Below are 19337 nucleotides of genomic sequence, written 5' to 3' on the forward strand. Positions count from 1 at the left end.
AAAGCTTAAAGGGAATCTGTCCCCCCGGGACGTATATGACCTAATAATATGACATACAGGTTATAGAAATGTTACACTAGTCCTACCTCTATGCCTCATATTAATGGTCTTGTAGCTGAAAAATATTACATTCCTTACTTATCATAATGATTTCTTCCAGGCTCCGATGCGTGTGGGGCTGTAAGAAATCCCTACCTCCTGTCCTCATTGTAATACTACCCCCTACCATGTATGACAGTTACGGCCCCGGAATTCTGCGCCTGCATTCCCTCAGAAATACACAGCTCTTCCTCTCTTCTGTGGGCACTGCATTCAGGGATCTTCTGCGCAGGCTCCTGTGACCTCTGATGTGTGCACCGATAAGGTGCTCGCCCCACTTCCTCCCTGCACAGTCATTACCATGTACATATGGTTTCTAGCGATGACCATAACTGACGCTGATGGGCGGGAGTAGTATTACAATAAGGAGAGGCGGCAGGGATTTCCTACAGCACCACACGCCCTGGAGCCTGGAAGACATCATTAACTTATAGAAAGAATATAACACTTCTCAGCAACAATTCCATTAATATGAGGCATGCAGGTAGGACTAGTGTAACATTTCTATCACCTGTATGCCCATATTAATAGGTCGTATACGTCCTGAGAGGTGGCAAATTCCCTTTAATAAAATGGATCTTGGAGCAGTAGAAAATCATTGACTGGTCAGATGAATCAAGATTTCTTTTGCTCCATGTTAATGAGTAGGTCAGAATTTGGTGCAAGCAGCATTAATAGATGAACCTTTCTGTCTGCTGTCAACACTTCTGACAGCGGAAAGTGCCCATTGAGCGTGTCCCCAATAATGTTTCCACCCAATACGCTTATTCTAATACTTTCTTGTCATTCAAAGTCTATAAATTGATATTTCAGTGTAAAAAATGATGATGGTCTCATTGAAGGGAAGGCCACCAAATGGGTTGACCAGTAGAATATCTGCATATCGGCATTCATTGCTGACTTCTCCTTCAGAAGCCCCATGTAACTATTCCTTCCTCTACATCCCTTTAATAACTGACCATATCACACAGCTCCAAAGTACTAACAATCTTAATTGTAAAAGGATCTAAAAGAGAGAAAACAGGAGACTGTGCCATAAGCAATATATTTTCTGTTTATGGCACCAGACAGTGCATTAATTTATTGTACTCTAGCCTTAAATTGCCCCCGATGATCAACAGTAGTTCTGTTATGACAATGAAATATTATAAGAAGGAATATTAGTATACATACAGTATATGCTTTATAAAAGGTTGGAAATTACAAGAGCAAATGCAATTACTTATTAATAATTTGATTCAATGTTACATTTTTAATTTTAATTATCTTTGTACCAAATAAGATTCAATGGAATTGGCCAAAAATGTAAATACGGTGTATGATCAGAAAACACTGACCTACGAAGCCATCCATAACCTTTCTCCTCCGTATATTTCCAAACTAATCTCTCAATATCTTCCCTCACGTAATCTCCGCTCCTCCCAAGACCTCCTCCTCTCCTCCACGCTTATTCGCTGCTAACCCAATCGCCTCCAAGACTTCTCCCGAATATCCCCCATCCTCTGGAATTCAGTGCTCCAACACGTCTGGTTATCCACCTCATTTGGATCCTTCAAAAGAAACCTGAAAACCCATCTCTTCAAAGAAGCTTACAACCTGTAATGACCACACGGCCTCCTCAACACCATCGGAGCTCCTGCAACCCTCGACCTACTGTCTCCTTCCCCACCATCCTGTAGAATATAAGCCCGCAAGGGCAGGGTCCTCGCCCCTCTGTACCAGTCTGTCATTGTTAGTTTACTGTAAGTGATATTTGTATTTTGTTGTAACCCCTTCTCATGTACAGCATCATGGAATTAATGGTGCTATATAAATAAATAATAGTAATAATAAAATCGGTTGTCTTACCGAGTGCTGGCAGTAAGAATTGCAGAATTTCCAAGCTTTGTAACGGCGGCTACTGCTAGATATTCGGTGTATGAGTCCCCCTCCATTTCTTTGGGCGCTTGTATTGAATGCTCCAGAAATGTATTCCCTTCTGCCCCTTCGAAGATGACATATTCGGCCCCAAGCCGCTTTATTAAATTATTCACATTTGTAAAGTACCAGTGAATCGCAGCGTCATTGGTGATATTAAGTCTCGCAGCGAACTGGTCCTTCCATTTTGCCAGGATTGGTGTCTATAAAGAGAAAATCATAAAACATCAGTTTTATCTAATCTGAGAGTGTTAAGGGTGGTGCACACGTAGCGTATGATCTGCCAATGGATTTAACGGAAATCAGTGTCAAATTCTCAAAAAAATCAGCATGTGCAAAATGCTGAGGATTTGCTGCAGATTTCACCGTCTATGTTAAAAGGGGTGAAATCAATGTAAAAAAATCTCCAACAGAAATTGACGTTTAATATCACAGCTCAATTACTCACAGCTCAATGCTGAGTGGTGCAGAAAAATTCTAATGTGAATAAGATTTTTTTTTTAAAGAATTCTTCCACGTGGCTGGTAATGTAATCTGGTGCAAATGTTCTGTGCGCAACTCTGTGGCATTTCCATTACAATTGGTGGGTGCCCAACACATTACAGACTTTGCAGACAGGTACAATTGGTCTCTGACGCACGCTATCCGAATGGAGTGATGGAGGTTCATGCGTACCACCATTACACTCATTGTCTAAGGCAGGGGTCCCCAACTCCAGTCCTCAAGGCCCACCAACATGTCATGTTTTCAGGATTTCCTTAGTCTTGCCCAGGTAATAATTGCATCACCTGTGCAATGCAAAGGAAATCCTGAAAACATGACCTGTTGGTGGGCCTTGAGGACTGGAGTTGGGGACCCCTGGTCTATGGGACTGCTGGATGTTGTAGACGACAAGGAAGTTCTATGGACCATAAATGGAGTGGAGGTATGAATGTGAATCCATCGCTTTATTAAAGCTAGGCAATTCAGATCCCCATTCTCTGGAACATTGGGGGTCCCAGTAGTACTCTATAGTTAAGGTAATAATTTACTGAGCAATTCACCATCAATTTTTGTAGCATGAACATTTTTTAAAATATATCTTTTAATCTGTTCGTTAAAAAATACTAAACAAACATACAAAAGACTAAAACACCAAAATGACAATATATACAGCAAAGGGGACAATCTATCCCTGTTTATTTCCTTATTCTTTCTCCTACCTTGCTCTTGCAGCGGAGGTTGATATTCTAAACCTGCGCAGTTGGCGCCCCATTTGATGGCGGCTGATCCTTCTCACCCTATTATACCCTGCTGATGTGAAGAGGGAAGTATTATCAAAACAATCATTATATACTATAACTGTCTGTGGGTGTGTTGTTGTTCAAAAACTGGGAAGGTGAGAAGTTAATATCAGAGCATATGATACCAAAAGCCGATGTGCAAGGTACCGGTACTAACCTGTTGTTGACAAGTCATCAGCCCTTACCAATCCAAGGGTATCGTATCAAGGGAAATCACCTATATAATGTATGTATGCAATTTGATATAGGCAAAGCAAAAGAATAAGATTCATAAAGATACATCAAGGGGGACACAACCTATCCCTGTTTCATTCCTTGCAGTGGAGGTTGTCACCCTAGACCTGCGCAGATGGCACCCCCACTCGGCGGTGGCTGACCCTTCTCACCCTAATAATCCCTGTTGGTATAGGAAGATTTTTGGCTTTGCCTTATCAAATTAGGTTGGCACCTTATTTGTTTAGTATTCGATTAACCATAAAGGACTTCCCCAAATATGATATCTTTATCTTGTTAATGGCCGTTGTTTCTCCAGTATTTAGCATTTGAGGAAAGCACTAGCACTTTCTATAACAATGTTTTGGTGTAATATACCCTAGTATCAGTTTCTCCCCTTCCCTGTTTTTGACATGAACATATTTATAAGAAATTTCAGTGTATGTAACAATTGTTTAATACAAATAGAGAAAAAGACCAGCACATCCAAGCTAGTGTGAACCGGCGCTAGCTAACCAAAAAAAAGCATATAAGTTGAAAAAGGATAACGGTTGCACCATGATTTGCCTAGAATAATTACCGTACTCTAGAACATTGAAAATGCATTACTGCCATAGAAAATGGGGAAAAAAGGAAAAAAGCTCTATATAATGTAGACATGATATGTTTACCTGCAAAAATTGCTATGAAAAAAGGAAGGTACTTTGCACATAGATTGGCCAATGTATGTGATCCCTATTGCCATGTCAAGACGTCCTTTCCAAATTAAGTCCCTGTCCTGTTTTGTCACCTCTCCTGAAAAAAAAAGCCTACAATTTATGGGTCAGGAGTAGTGTTGAGCATTCCAATACCGCAAGTATCGGGTATCGGCCGATATTTGCGGTATCGGAATTCCGATACCGAATTCCAATACTTCCCGCGTATCGGATACCGGAATCGGAAGTTCCCAGAATTCAAACTGAACGCAGCAGCCAATGAGGAATGATTGGAAGTGTGGGCACATCCTGTTTAGCATGGTGGGCATGTAAGTACTGGCAAGGCTGTGATTGGCTGCTGAAATGATGTCACTCTGCACTATAAAAAACGCTGCCGCCATTTTGCGCTCACTCTGCTGTGATTTCAGTTAGGGACAGGACGCTGTGTTCTAACTGAGGGCCAGTTGAGATAGCTAATTGCTTTATTTTCCTTTCCAAAGGCTAATTTAGCAAAACGCTGTGTGTTCTTCACTGTTCACCTTGCTCTTGCCTTGCAGCGCTGTTTTAACAGCGTTCTGCAAGGTCTCTGTGTGTGTGTGTGTGTGTGCAGCTCACTCTGTAGTCTGTGTGCAGCCATATACCCGGTTGTATTCAGCTCAGGGGGGGTTCACACTGCCTCACACAGTTGTCCTTTTTTGCTCATAGTGCAGCCTGCTGCACATTTTTTCTCAAATTTCCTATTAGTGTTTTTCCACCCGTCTCCAGCTAAATTGTGGAAAAACACTACATAGGCTAACCTAGAGGGGTTTTTTGGGGCCTTGCAGCGCCGTTTACGGCTGTTTGCACGGTCTCTGTGTGAGCGCAGCTCGCCCTGTAGTCTGTGTGCAGCCATAGCCGGTTGGATTCAGCTCAGGGTGCGTTACTGCCTCATACCTTGAAAAAAAATTTCATTTTTTTCAAATAGTGCAGCCAGTTTAAAATTTTAAAAAAAATTTTCCTATTAGTGTTTTTCCACCCGTCTCCAGCTAAATTGTGGAAAAACACTACATAGGATAACCTAGAGGGTGTTTATTGGGCCTTGCAGCACCGTTTACGGCTGTCTGCACGGTCTCTGTGTGAGCGCAGCTCGCCCTGTAGTCTGTGTGCAGCCATAGCCGGTTGGATTCAGCTCAGGGTGCGTTACTGCCTCATACCTTGAAATAAAATTTCCTTTTTTTCAAATAGTGCAGCCTGTTTAAAATTTAAAAAAAAAAATCCCTATTAGTGTCTTTCCACCCGTCTCCAGCTAAATAGTGGAAAAACACTAAATAGGATAACCTAGAGGAGGTTTTTTGGGCCTTGCAGCGCCGTTTACGGCTGTCTGCACGGTCTCCGTGTGATTTAAACTAGCTCTGTAGCCCGATCTGCAAAAAAAAAAAAAGTAAAGTTCACCAAACACAACTTAACACTTGTGTAGGCCACATTTGAAAAATAATAAAGTTTAGTCCACACTTTACAACATTAGTGTTTCTTACACCTGTTAGGAGGAGCATTTCAGGAATAAGCACACTAAGGCCTTAGTACTTTTCTGCTTATCTTTATCTGTCAACCAAGATGAAGAGGGCAGGGAGTAAGGCACGTGGGCGTGGGCGCGGAGCAGGGAGAGGAGCAGGGAGAGGACGTGGTGATTCTGTGCCTGCTGCGGGCGCCGGTGACTCGTCGTCACTCAGTTTCAGCAGGGAACAGTCCTTCATGCGCAGCTTTGTCGGAGAGCGCCGTGCACCGCTGCTGCGTGAAGACCAAATTGAAGCCGTTGTCGGGTGGATGGCAGCTAAAGCCTCGGCATCGACTTCAGTTAGTGCCACATCCTCTCAGGCACAGACCACTGGAGAGCAGCCATCTGTCTCTTCACCACCTGCCAAATTGGCCAGGCAGTCAGAGAGCCCAGGACAGGAGCCGTCTCTACTTCTGTTCTCTGAATCTCTTGGCTTGGAAACAGGGGGCCAGCCAAGCAGCATTGGAGAAATGGAAGAAGAGGCAGTGTGCAGTGATGCCCAACAGCTTTGTCTCTCTGACTCTGAAGAGGCGGGTGGGCCAGTGCCTCCGGTGACCACAGCGCAGTACGCATCTGATGATGAAACTCAGGTGCCGCTTTCTGGTGCGTACTGTGCTGCCGAGACTACCCAGGAGGAGCAGTTGGTGGCAGAGGGTAGTGGAGATGATGAGGTCGTTGACCCATCGTGGCGTGAGGAACAGGAAGGTGGTGGGAGCAGCTCTGAGGAAGAGATTCCCCTTACGGGCCAAAGAGGGAGAGGGAGGGGGAAGACTGCGGAGCCTGTAGCCTCCACTTTGGCACCCGTTAGGAGCCTGTCTCTTTCCAAAGCCAAAAAGGGCGCTCCCAAGACTTGCAGTGCCTGGTCCTTTTTTGACACAGTTGCAGATGACATTTGTTTTGTCAAATGCAAGCTGTGTCATCAGAAAGTAAAAAAAGGGAAAAATGTCAGCAACCTCAATACCACAAATATGTGGAAAGATGTGCGGACCAGGCACGCGGTGGAGTTACAGAAACAGACTGAAGATGTAGGCCAACCAACAGCGGCAGCTACCACCTCTTCAGCTCGTGTTGCCTCTTCCTCCAGCTCATGCACAGCTGGTTTGGCTTCCTCCCAGGATCGCCATGGAAGAACCTCTGGCACTGTTGTCCAGAGACCTTGTGTAATTCCACCCACAGCACCACCTTCCCAGTCATCCTCACACTCCCAGTCTACTCTACAGCCATCGGTAGTACAGGCATGGGAGAAAAGGCGGGCATTCTCGGCCAACCACCCCCGAGCACAGGCTCTGAATGCAGGCATTGCCAAACTGTTGTCCCTGGAAATGCTCTCGTTCAGGCTGGTGGAGACTGACAGCTTCCGTGACTTGATGGCATTGGCAGTCCCACAGTACAAGGTGCCCAGCCGCTTTTACTTCAGCAGGCAAGCTGTCCCTGCCCTGCACAGGCATGTTGAGGGAAACATAAAACATGCGCTACTGAACGCCGTCAGTAGCAAGGTCCACCTCACCACCGATGCGTGGACCAGTCAGCATGGACAGGGGCGATACGTTTCCCTCACTGCCCATTGGGTTAATGTTGTTGAGCCAGGTACAGATCGTGCGAGTGGCGCAGAACGTGTCCTGCCCACTCCAAGGATTGCAGGAATCCAGTCTGTACGCATTGACTCCTCCTCTTACACAAGTTCCTCAGAATCAACTCTGCAGGAGCCGTCACAGTCCACCTCCACATGGACCCGTGAACGTTTACCTATGACCGACATGAGCACAGCCGTGGCCAAACGTCAGCAGGCCATCTTGAAACTAGTTTCATTGGGGAATCGAAGCCACACAGCGCAGGAGCTCTGGAATGCCATCAAGCAGGAGAGCGATGTGTGGTTACTGCCAGCGAATCTCCAGCCAGGCATGGTAGTGTGTGACAATGGCCGAAATCTGGTGGCAGCTTTGGCCCTTGGCAACCTCACTCACATCCCATGTCTGGCACATGTGCTCAATTTGGTTGTGAGGGACTATCCGGATCTTGATGCCCTGCTGCACAAGGTCCGCCTAGAGTGTGCTCACTTGCGGCGTTCCAGCTTGGCCAGATCCCGCATTGCTGCTCTGCAGCGCCGATTCCGCCTTCCGGAACACCGCATCATATGTGACCTACCTACCCGGTGGAATTCCACGTTACATATGTTGGAGCGGTTGTGTGAGCAGCAGCAAGCAGTTATGGAGTACCAGCTGCATCAGGCGCAAAGAAGTCGCAGTCAGCGCCGATCAAACTTCACAACCACAGAGTGGGCCACTATGAAGGACGTCTGCCAGGTTTTGCGTCCTTTTGATTATTCCACGCGGATGGCAAGTGCAGATGATGCACTAGTCAGCATGACTGTCCCCCTTATCTGCCTGCTTCAGCAAACTTTGCAAGGGTTAAGGGATGATGTTGTGGAAGAGGTGGAGGATGAGGAGTCACCTTTTCCATCAGCTTCTGGAGAGTCAGCGCCACGTGGTTCCTCACAAAGGGGTACGCAGGGGCCAATTTGTGAGGAGGATGAGGAGGAGTCAATGGAGGAGGAAGAGCTCCGTCCAGAGGAGGGAGCGACACAATTGTCCAGTGGTCAGTGTGTACAGCGAGGGTGGGGTGATGACGAGCGGGCAGAGATCATGTCTCAAGCAGGGGACAGCGTTTCTGGGCCAGTTGGCACTCTGCAGCACATGGTGGATTTCATGCTGCAGTGCCTGAGAAACGACCGCCGCATCGACCACATTCTCAACATGCCTGATTATTGGGTGTTCACCCTCCTCGATCCTCGCTACCGGGACAACGTCCAAAACCTCATCCCAGCGTTGACCCGGGAGCGTAAATTGCGGGAGTACCACGACACACTGGTGAATTCCATCATCTTCTCCTGTCCAACTGAGAGGAGTGCTGCTAGTGCTTTACAAAGCAGCTCAGTGCGTCGAGGCAGTGGGGGAGGCTCTGCCCAAAGAGGGAGCAGAAGCAGTGCCTCTGCCCAAGGCAAGCCCAGTATGGCACAACTCTGGCACACTTTTGTGTGCCCGCCCCAAACGTCTACACCATCACCGGCGGCTCCAGTCAGCAGGAGGCAACGGTTCCGTCAGATGGTGACAGATTACATGGCTTGCCCTCTTACTGTACTCCCAGACGGCTCTTCTCCGTTCAAGTTTTGGGTCTCTAAGCTGGATACATGGCCAGAGCTAAGCCAGTATGCATTGGAGGTGCTGGCTTGCCCTGCGGCTAGTGTCTTATCGGAACGTGTCTTTAGTGCCGCAGGTGGTGTACTAACAGACCGTCGCATGCGACTGTCCTCCGATAACGTTGACCGGCTTACTTTCCTGAAAATGAACCAGGCCTGGATCTCGCAGGAATTTGCCACTCCTCTGCCTGATTAAGTAATAGGGTGTCATCCAGGTCTCCTGCTGTGTTCATCTTTCTACCACCTGAACTGCTATTCCTGGGCTCCAACACCGCCAGTTGCGGCTCAGAAGTGCAGGCTGCACAGTAAAAACATACGACCCAGTGTTATTGGGTTTCAGTAACGTCAGCTGATCCCCAGCTGTGTAGCCGGCAATGTGTCCTGCGACCGCCACGCTGGCACAACAACCTAAATGTAAGGGAACCTGTCCCCCCCCCCCGTCGTTTGTTACTGAAAGAGCCATCTTGTGCAGCAGTAATGCTGCACAAGGAAAAGGTAGCTCTTTTCGTTGAGCTCCTTGCACACGCAGAACTTAACACTTATAAAATGTGTTCACTGATACCGTTATACCGTCCCGGAGCTGGGACTTTCCTTCGTAATGTGACGCAGCACAGCCGTCATTCCTACCCCCTTGGTGCCATGCGCTGCCTCCTCAGCGTTGTTTTAAGCTGTCACGGAGCCTGCGCTGTTCTGTTATCCCTTGGGCATGCCCTATTTGCGCTGCCTGTCTTCTGACATAATTTGGTGTCAGGCTGGCTGCGCCTGTGCGGCCGCGCTGCCCGAGATCCCACCTCGCAGTGTCTTCTGATTGAGTCACACTGCGGGCCTGGGATCCATGGGCATGCGCAGTGCATATCTTCCCCTCGGGCTCTCGCTCATTTCCCTCCGCCTTCTTTAGACTGTGCGCCGTCAGCTGATCCCTAATAGCATGCCACGGCCGTGACACCGCACAGTCTGAAGAAGAGGGAAGGAGGGGAGTGAGAGTCGAGTATATGCACTGTGCATGCCCATGGATCCAAGGCCCGCAGTAGGATTACGTTAGACGAGACTGCGAGGTGGGATCTGGAGCAGCGTGGACGCACAGGCACTGACAGCCTGACACCAAATTATGTCAGAAGACAGGCAGCGCTAATTGGGCATGACCAAGGGCTAACAGAACAGCGCAGGCTCCGTGACAGCTTAAAACAACGCTGAGGAGGCAGCGCACGGCACCAAGGGGATAGGAATGACAGCTGTGCTGTGTCCCATTACGAAGGAAATTCGCACCTCCGGGACGGTTGAACGGTATAAGGGGACACATTTTTAGTGTTTACTTCAGTGTTTGCAAGGAGCATAATTAAAAGAGCAACCTTTTCCTTTTGCTTCCTTAGTGCTGCACAAGATGGCTCTTTCAGCTACAAACGTCTTGGGGGGGGTTAAAGGTTCCCTTTCAACTTGCTCCAATCAGGCTTCGGCCTACACTCTGTTCCTCTGCTCCTCCTGCTGACCCTGGGCTCTAACACCGCCAGTTGGTGCCTGGAAGTGCTGTGTGCACAGTTAACAGTCGCTCCTCTGTTATTGGGGTTCAGTAACGTCAGCTGATCCCCAGCTGTGTGTGCGGCAATACCTCCAATCTGCTCCTCCTGCAGTCCCTGGGCTCTAACACCGCCAGTTGGTGCCTGGAAGTGCTGTGTGCACAGTTAACAGTCGCTCCTCTGTTATTGGGGTTCAGTAACGTCAGCTGATCCCCAGCTGTGTGTGCGGCAATACCTCCAATCTGCTCCTCCTGCTGTCCCTGGGCTCTAACACCGCCAGTTGGTGCCTGGAAGTGCTGTGTGCACAGTTAACAGTCGCTCCTCTGTTCTTGGGGTTCAGTAACGTCAGCTGATCCCCAGCTGTGTATCCGGCAACTTGTCATGCGACCGCCACGCTGGCACAACTAAAATGTAAGGGGACCTGTCCCCCCCCCCCTAGGCGTTTGTTACTGAAAGAGCCACCATGTGCAGCACTAATACTGCACAAGGGAAAGGTCGCTCTTGAAATTATGCTCCTTGCAAACGCTGAACTACACACTCATGTAATGTGTCCCCTCACACCGTCCAACCGTCCCGGAGGTGGGACTTTCCTTTGTAATGTGACGCAGCACAGTCGTCATTGCTACCCCCTTGCCACCGTGCGCTGGCTCCTTAGCGTTGTTTGATTCCGTCATGGACCCTGCGCTGTTATGTTATCCCTTGGCCATGCACAGTTTGCGCTGCCCGTCCTCTGACATCATTTGTTGTCGTCCTGGCTGCGCCTGTGCGTCCACGCTGCCCGAAATCCCACCTCGCAGTGTCGTCTAATGTGATCCCACAGTGGGCCTGGTATCCATGGCCATGCGCAGTGCATATACTAGCCTCTCACTCCCCTTCTTCACGCTTCTTCAGACTAGGCGGCGTCAGCTGATCCCTAATAGCATGCCACGGCCGTGACGCCGCACAGTCTGAAGAAGCAGGAAGGAGGTGAGTGAGAGGCGATGATATGCACTGCGCATGCCCATGGATCCCTGGCCCGCAGTGGGACTACATTAGATGACACTGCAAGGTTGGATCTCGGGCAGCTTGGACGCACAGGCACTGCCAGCCTGACACCTACATGATGTCAGAAGACGGGCACCGCTAACTGTGCATGGCCAAGGGATAACATTACAGCGCGGGCTCCGGGACAGAACCAAACAACGTTGAGGAGGTGGCGCACGGCACCAAGGGGGTTGGAATGACGGCTTTGCTGTGTCACATTACAAAGGAAAGTCCCACTTCCGGGACGGTTTGACAGTGTGAGGGGACACATTATATGAGTGTGTACTTCAGCGTTTGCAAGGAGCATAATTTTCGGAGCCACCATTTTCCATGTGCAGTATTACTGCTGTACAAGATGACTCTTTCAGCAACAAATGCCCGGGGGGGGGGGGTTAAAGGTTCCCTTTCAACTTGCTCCACTGCAGTTTTCAGCCTACACTCTGCTCCTCTTTGATTCCCTGGGTTTCAACACTGTCAGTTGCCACCTGGAAGTGTTGTCTACACAGAAAAAACACTAGATGATGTGTCAGTGGGGTTCCCCTGCTGTGTAGTCGGCAACGTGTCCAGCACAAGCCACGCTGGCACAACAGAACAAAAGCTGCCACCGGTGCAGGCTTCGGCCTACACTCTGCTCCTCTCCTCCTCCTGCTGACCCTGGGCTTAAACACCGCTAGTTTTTGCCCGGAAGTGCTAGCTGCACAGAGAAAAACACCAGCCAATGTGTTAGTGGGGTTCAGCAACGCCAGCTGTTCCCCTGCTGTGTAGCCGGCAACGTGACCTGCAAACGCCACGCAGGCACATGAACTGAAATTAAAGGGAACCTGGCCCCACCCCCCCAGGTGTTTCTATGTATAACAGCCACCTAGTACAGCAGTACTGCTGCATTTGTACAAGGTGGCTGATTTTTTATCCTTGCCCACGTAGAATTAAACACGTAAAATATGTGTCTCATTACAGACCATTACAATGTCCCTGAGGTGTGACTTTCCTTTTTAATGACACGCACCACCCCCCTTGGTAGCGCTGCCCGTCTTCTGACATCATTGGATGGCTGCCTGTGCCTGTGCGTCCGCCCTGCCCGACACAACCCCCCTCGTTGTCTCATATATTTTGGCTGCGAGGGTGTGATTGATGGGCATGTGCAGTGCATATGTTCGCCTGTCTTAACTCATCTCCTTCCGCCTTCTTCAGACTGTGCGGCCTCCTGGCCGTGGTAGGCGATAAGGGATCAGCTGAGGCCGCCCAGTCTGAAGCAGGTGTAAGGACATGTGTGAGCGGCAAACATATTTACTGCACAAGGCCACGAATCCCAGCCACGCAGTGTGATTTTTTGAAAACACACTGCGGGCCTGGGATTCATATCCATTGCTAACCGCCACGGCCAACATGAAATGAGGTGAGAAGACAGGCAGCGCTCACAGCGCATGGCCAAGGGATCACAATAGCGCAGACTCATGTACAGCTAATAACAACGCTCAGGAATCTGCGCCCAGCACCTAGGTGTAAATTTTGACACCTGTGCTGCGTCTCCTTAAAAAGACAAGTCACGCCTCCACTACTGTTTGACAGTATAATGGGCTAAATAGTGTACGTGTTTTATTCAGCGTGTGCAAGGAGCAAACTAAATAGAGCAACCTTTTACTTGTGCAGCATTAATGCTGCACAAGGTGTGGCTCTTGTACCTTGCAACACCTGAGGGGGGGTTAAAGGTTACCTTTGAAATTGGTTCAACTAGGCTTCGGCCTACACTCTGCTCCTCTCCTCCTCCTGCTGACCCTGGGCTCTAACACCGCTAGTTTTTGCCCGGAAATGCAAGCTTCACAGAGAAAAACAACAGCCAATGTGTTAGTGGGGTTCAGCACCGCCAGCTGTTCCCCTGCTGTGTAGCCGACATCGTGTCCAGCACAAGCCACGCTGGCACAACCGACCAAAAGCTGCCACCAGTGCAGGCTTCGGCCTACACTTTGCTCCTCTCCTCCTCCTGCTGACCCTGGGCTCTAACACCGCTAGTTTTTGCCCGGAAATGCGAGCTTCACAGAGAAAAACAACAGCCAATGTGTTAGTGGGGTTCAGCACCGCCAGCTGTTCCCCTGCTGTGTAGCCAGCATCGTGTCCAGCACAAGCCACGCTGGCACAACCGACCAAAAGCTGCCACCAGTGCAGGCTTCGGCCTACACTTTGCTCCTCTCCTCCTCCTGCTGACCCTGGGCTCTAACACCGCTAGTTTTTGCCCGGAAATGCGAGCTTCACAGAGAAAAACAACAGCCAATGTGTTAGTGGGGTTCAGCACCGCCAGCTGTTCCCCTGCTGTGTAGCCTGCATCGTGTCCAGCACAAGCCACGCTGGCACAACTGACCAAAAGCTGCCACCAGTGCTGGCTTCGGCCTACACTCTGCTCCTCTCCTCCTCCTGCTGACCCTGGGCTCTAACAACGCTAGTTTTTTCCCGGAAATGCGAGCTTCACAGAGAAAAACAACAGCCAATGTGTTAGTGGGGTTCAGCACCGCCAGCTGTTCCCCTGCTGTGTAGCCGGCATCGTGTCCAGCACAAGCCACGCTGGCACAACCGACCAAAAGCTGCCACCAGTGCAGGCTTCGGCATACACTTTGCTCCTCTCCTCTTCCTGCTGACCCTGGGCTCTAACACCGCCAGTTTTTGCCCGGACATGCGAGCTGCACAGAGAAAAACACCAGTCAATGTGTCAGTGGGGTTCAGCAACGCCAGCTGTTCCCCTGCTGTGTAGCTGGCAACGTGTCCTGCAAACGCCACGCAGGCACATGAACTGAAATTGAAGGAAGCCTGCCCCCCACCCCCAGGTGTTTCTATGTATAACAGCCACCTTGTTCAGCAGTACTGCTGCATTTGTACAAGGTGGCTGACTTTTTCTCCTTGCCCACGTGGAACTCAACACGTACAAAATGTGTCTCATTGAGACCATTCCACTGTCCCTGAGGTGTGACTTTCCTTTGTAATGATACGCAGCACCCCCCTTGGTAGCGCTTCCCGTCTTTTGACATCATGGTTAGCTGGCTGCGCCTGTGCATCCGCCCTGCGTGAAACAAAGCCCCTCGTTGTCTTATTTATTTTGTCAGCGAGGGTGTGGTTTATGGGCACTTGCAGTGCATATGTTCGCCTGTCGTCACTCATCTCCTTCCGCCTTCTTCAGACTGTGCGGCCTCATGGCCGCGGCATGCGAAAAGGGATCAGCAGAGGCCGCCCAGTCTGAAGCATGTGTAAGGACGTGTGTGAGCGTCGAAAATATTTACTGCTCAAGGCCACGAATCCCAGCACCGCAGTGTGACTTTATGAAAAGGCAGTGTGGGTCTGGGATTTATGGCCATTGTTAACCGCAGCGGCCAACATGAAATGAGGTCATAAGACGGGCAGCACTAACAGGGCATTGCCAAGGGATAACACAAGAGCGCAGACTCCTGTACAGCAAAAAACAACGCTCAGGAAGCTGCGCCAAGCACAAAGGCGTTATTTGGGACACCTATGCTGCGTCTCCTTAAAAATACAAGTCACGCCTCAACTACAGTTTGACTGTAGAATGGGCTAAATTGTGTACGTGTTGCATTCAGCGTGTGCAAGTAGAAAAATTAATAGAGCAACCTTTTACTTGTGCAGCATTAATGCTGCACAAGGTGTGGCTCTTGTACTTTGTAACACCTGAGGGGGGGTTAAAGGTTACCTTTGAAATTGGTTCAACTAGGCTTCGGCCTACACTCTGCTCCTCTCCTCCTCCTGCTGACCCTGGGCTGTAACAACGCTAGTTTTTGCCCGGAAGTGCTAGCTGCACAGAGAAAAACACCAGCCAATGTGTTAGTGGGGTTCAGCACCGCCTGCTGTTCCCCCACTGTGTAGCCGGCAAAGTGTCCTGCAAACGCAACGCAGACACAAAGCTGACTCCAGTGCAGGCTTCGGCCTACACTCTGCTCCCCCTGCTTACCCTTTGCTCCAACACCGCTAGTTGGGGCTGTAGGAAGACAATCTTTGATAGGCAACGCATCCGGGTTCCAGCACCGCCAGCTGGTTCTCGGCAGTGTTTTTGTCACAGGTACTCCCTCGTGCCAAACCTGGTTTCAGCACCGTCAGCTGTTTCCGGGTTGTGTCAAGCTCACTGAGACGCCTATGCTTGCCCCGTCGTGGTGCGGTCGGGTTAGCCAACTCCAGGGTGCCTCCAGTTTAGGAGCTTCCTATGTGGGCTGCGTGAACTGGTAGTCAAGGCTGGTTCTGTAGTGCCAGTAGGCCCAGCTCCCCCTGTAGGACTGTTGGGGTTCGGTAACTGCGGCTGCCTCGCGGCCTAGCTGTTCTCTCCTCTCCTGTAGGCCTTGGGGTCCACCACCTGGTTCCAGCACCGTCAGCTGGTTCCGGGCCGAGCCTTTGGCTTAGGTGCCTCCTCCTGGGTATCCGAGTTCCGCCAACGTCAGGCGGTCCTTGGTAGTGCTTTTAAGCGCGGGCACCTACAGCTTAGTAACCGGGTTCCAGCACCGTCAGCTGTTCCTCGGTCGTGCCATTGGCTCTTGCACACTGGGGCAACGCATCTGGGTTCCAGCACCGCCAGCTGGTTCTCGGCAGTGTTTTTGTCACAGGTACTCCCTCGTGCCAAACCTGGTTTCAGCACCGTCAGCTGTTTCCGGGTTGTGTCAAGCTCACTGAGACGCCTATGCTTGCCCCGTCGTGGTGCGGTCGGGTTAGCCAACTCCAGGGTGCCTCCAGTTTAGGAGCTTCCTATGTGGGCTGCGTGAACTGGTAGTCAAGGCTGGTTCTGTAGTGCCAGTAGGCCCAGCTCCCCCTGTAGAACTGTTGGGGTTCGGTAACTGCGGCTGCCTCGCGGCCTAGCTGTTCTCTCCTCTCCTGTGGGCCTTGGGGTCCACCACCTGGTTCCAGCACCGTCAGCTGGTTCCGGGCAGAGCCTTTGGCTTAGGTGCCTCCTCCTGGGTATCCGAGTTCCGCCAACGTCAGGCGGTCCTTGGTAGTGCTTTTAAGCGCGGGCACCTACAGCTTAGTAACCGGGTTCCAGCACCGTCAGCTGGTCCTCGGTCGTGCCATTGGCTCTTGCACACTGGGGCAACGCATCTGGGTTCCAGCACCGCCAGCTGGTTCTCGGCAGTGTTTTTGTCACAGGTACTCCCTCGTGCCAAACCTGGTTTCAGCGGGGGCGTGGCCTAGCAGGCGATGTGAACAGACGTGCAACAGAGCTCTCCCGCTTCATTATCTCTGTATTAACCCCTTAGAGGCGCCGCCGAGCGCAAATCATACTCTCAGGAGTGCACATAGTCTCGGGGAGCGAGGTGTGACCCGAAGGAACGGAATCTTATCTGAGGATGACACGCAGGAGACAGAAGGAGCTGACAGCTGCGGGAAGCTCACAGGCCCAAGATGGCGCTGAGACTGCAGAGGAGGCGGCGAGGGCAAGCGCTGCTTATCAGAGGAAGATGGATGTGATTGCTAAGTTGGAGCGATTTGCCAGGTCAGAGGAGGCTGTAAATCTACAGTCAGAGGCTGGAAGTGTGGAGTCTGGAGCAGCTGGTGCCCCCGGAGATCAGCAGGAAGGAGGGGCTCAGCTACAGTGCAGTGGGTCAGACCAGGGATCTCCTACAAGGGCCGCAGGAGCTGTTCTGCCTGCACAGTCTGACATGCCAGAAATGGAGGAGCCGACTCTGAAGGACATATTTTCAGTGGTGATGTACTGTAAGTCTGCCCTGGGGGCTCTAAACCTACGAGCGGATGAATTAAAGGGAGAGATGGTCGCTTTAAACTCTGCTATGCGTAAAGTTGAAAAGAGAGTGGAAGAGGTGGAAGAAAGGGTTGGGAGTGCAGAAGATCGGATTGGTGAATTGTTAAACAGGGAAAAAAAGTATATTCAACGTATTGCTGATCTGGAGTTTAAGACTGATGACCTTGAAAACCGATCCCGCAGGAACAACCTAAGGATTGTGGGGGTCCCAGAAAAGGCGGAAGGGAGCAACCCCACGGCTTATATTGAGGCATGGCTAAAAAACGCTGTGGGTGGAGATGGCCTTACTAAGATGTTTGCCGTTGAAAGAGCGCACCGTGTGCCCACCAGACCCCTCCCCCCCGGCTCGGCCCCAAGAGTTATCTTGGCTAAAATTCTGAACTATCAGGACCGAGACATTTTGTTGAGGAAAGCCAGGAATTGTGATGAGCTGACCATTGATGGTAATCGGGTCTCCCTTTATCCGGATTACTCTGCGGCGGTCCAAAAGCTTCGGATGAAGTTTGGAGAGGTCAAGAGGAGGTTGCGAGACTTAGATGTCCGTTATTCAATGATTTACCCAGCAAAATTAAGGGTGGTGGCTCTGGATCGGGTGCATTTTTTCCAAAATCCAGAGGAGGCGTCACAATGGCTGGATCTCAATACTAAGCATGTCAAAACGGGGCAGACCCGCTGAAACTGATTTAAGTGCTACTGAGGCAATTGTTAACCCTTCACTGTTATGTTTGGTTTGATAGTTAACTGGTACTTATACTGTGACTTTATGGTATATTGATATCATCAGGTTGTGTTCGGCGGCGCAACGAAATTTGCATTTTGGCTATGGTGGGCGGGGGAGCTGAAGGAACGCAGAGTTTTTATCGTTAGGCTGTGAAACAGCGTTCCCAGATCTCAAATTGAGAGGGAGAGTTTATTTTGATATTCTAAGAGTAGAGAGGAGTTGGGTGGGCTTAAAGAGAGGGGAGAGATAGAGAGTTATTTCAGTTGGGAATTGGGGATGGGGGGGGGAGGAGGGAGGGGGTGGGAGTTGGGGTTGAGACCTTAGGGAGCTTGAACTCATTCATTGTTTCTATAAGCTATAATGGGTGGGGAGGTTAAAATCCTAAGTTGGAATGTTAGGGGCCTTGCAAATGCTACTAAAAGAACAGCTATTTTCCAATATGTACTGAAACAGAGGCCTTCAGTGATATGTCTGCAGGAAACTCACCTAGTGAAGGAAAAGGTTGCTATTCTACAGAAGAGATGGGTGAGAAAGGCGTATCACTCAACGTTCTCAAATTATGCCAGAGGTGTGTCAATTTTGATACACGTTAGTGTTCCGTTTGAAGAGATTGAGGTAACCACCGATAAAGACGGCCAATTTGTGTTTTTAGTATGCAAGATATTTAACAGGTTAATTTGTATTGTGTCAATTTATATTCCACCACCATATTCCAAGAAAAAGATACAGGAGATTCTGGAAATTACGGGTAGGTGGGATGGGGTGCCCCTCCTTATAGTGGGGGATGTGAACAATATATCTAATGATCACTGGGACAAGGGTAGACATGCAGAGTTGAGAAGTGAAGGGAACTCTACTCCTTTTGGAAATTATCTAAGAGAAATAGGATGGATAGATTTGTGGCGGGTGCGTAATCCTAGGACATATGCCTACTCATGTTATTCAGCAACATACGGATCTTTATCTCGCATTGATGTGGCTTTGGGAAATGGGGGGGTGAATAATCTAATACATGAGGTGGAGTATAGGCCTAGAGTAATATCGGACCATAGCCCAGTACTGGTCTCTGTACAAATGACTGGGAAGAGTGGTCTGACGGGGTTGGGATGGAAATTTCACCCCTCCTGGCTACAGTATTTGGATATGGAACAGGTGGGAACTGAACTCGGGGAGTTTTTCAGGATAAATGAAGGGAGTGCGGGGAATCTTGTAGTGTGGGACACCATGAAGGCATACCTGAGAGGAATTTTATTCCGGGACATCTCGAGACATAAAACTAAGTCTAAAATTCAAGACAATGCAGTGATGGAGGAACTGAGGGTGGCGGAAGAGACACTGGCCTCTCAGAATTCAAGAGAAGCACAACTTCGTATGAGGGCGGCTCAGGTAGCGGTCGAGGAAC

At 49.8% G+C, this 19337-nt stretch overlaps 1 protein-coding gene across 1 annotated transcript in view; it reads right to left on the reverse strand.

Moving 5' to 3' along the window:
- The window catches only part of LOC138648864 (SITS-binding protein-like), a 118520-nt gene that overhangs the window by 30093 nt on the left and 69090 nt on the right, over nt 1-19337 (reverse strand). Inside the window, exon 6 of the mRNA XM_069738825.1 lies at nt 1948-2219. Coding sequence (XP_069594926.1) covers nt 1948-2219 — 272 coding nt within the window. The remainder of the gene's footprint in view (nt 1-1947; nt 2220-19337) is intronic.

Source organism: Ranitomeya imitator, chromosome 9, assembly GCF_032444005.1.
Source record: "Ranitomeya imitator isolate aRanImi1 chromosome 9, aRanImi1.pri, whole genome shotgun sequence".
Classification (NCBI taxonomy): Eukaryota; Metazoa; Chordata; class Amphibia; order Anura; family Dendrobatidae; genus Ranitomeya; species Ranitomeya imitator.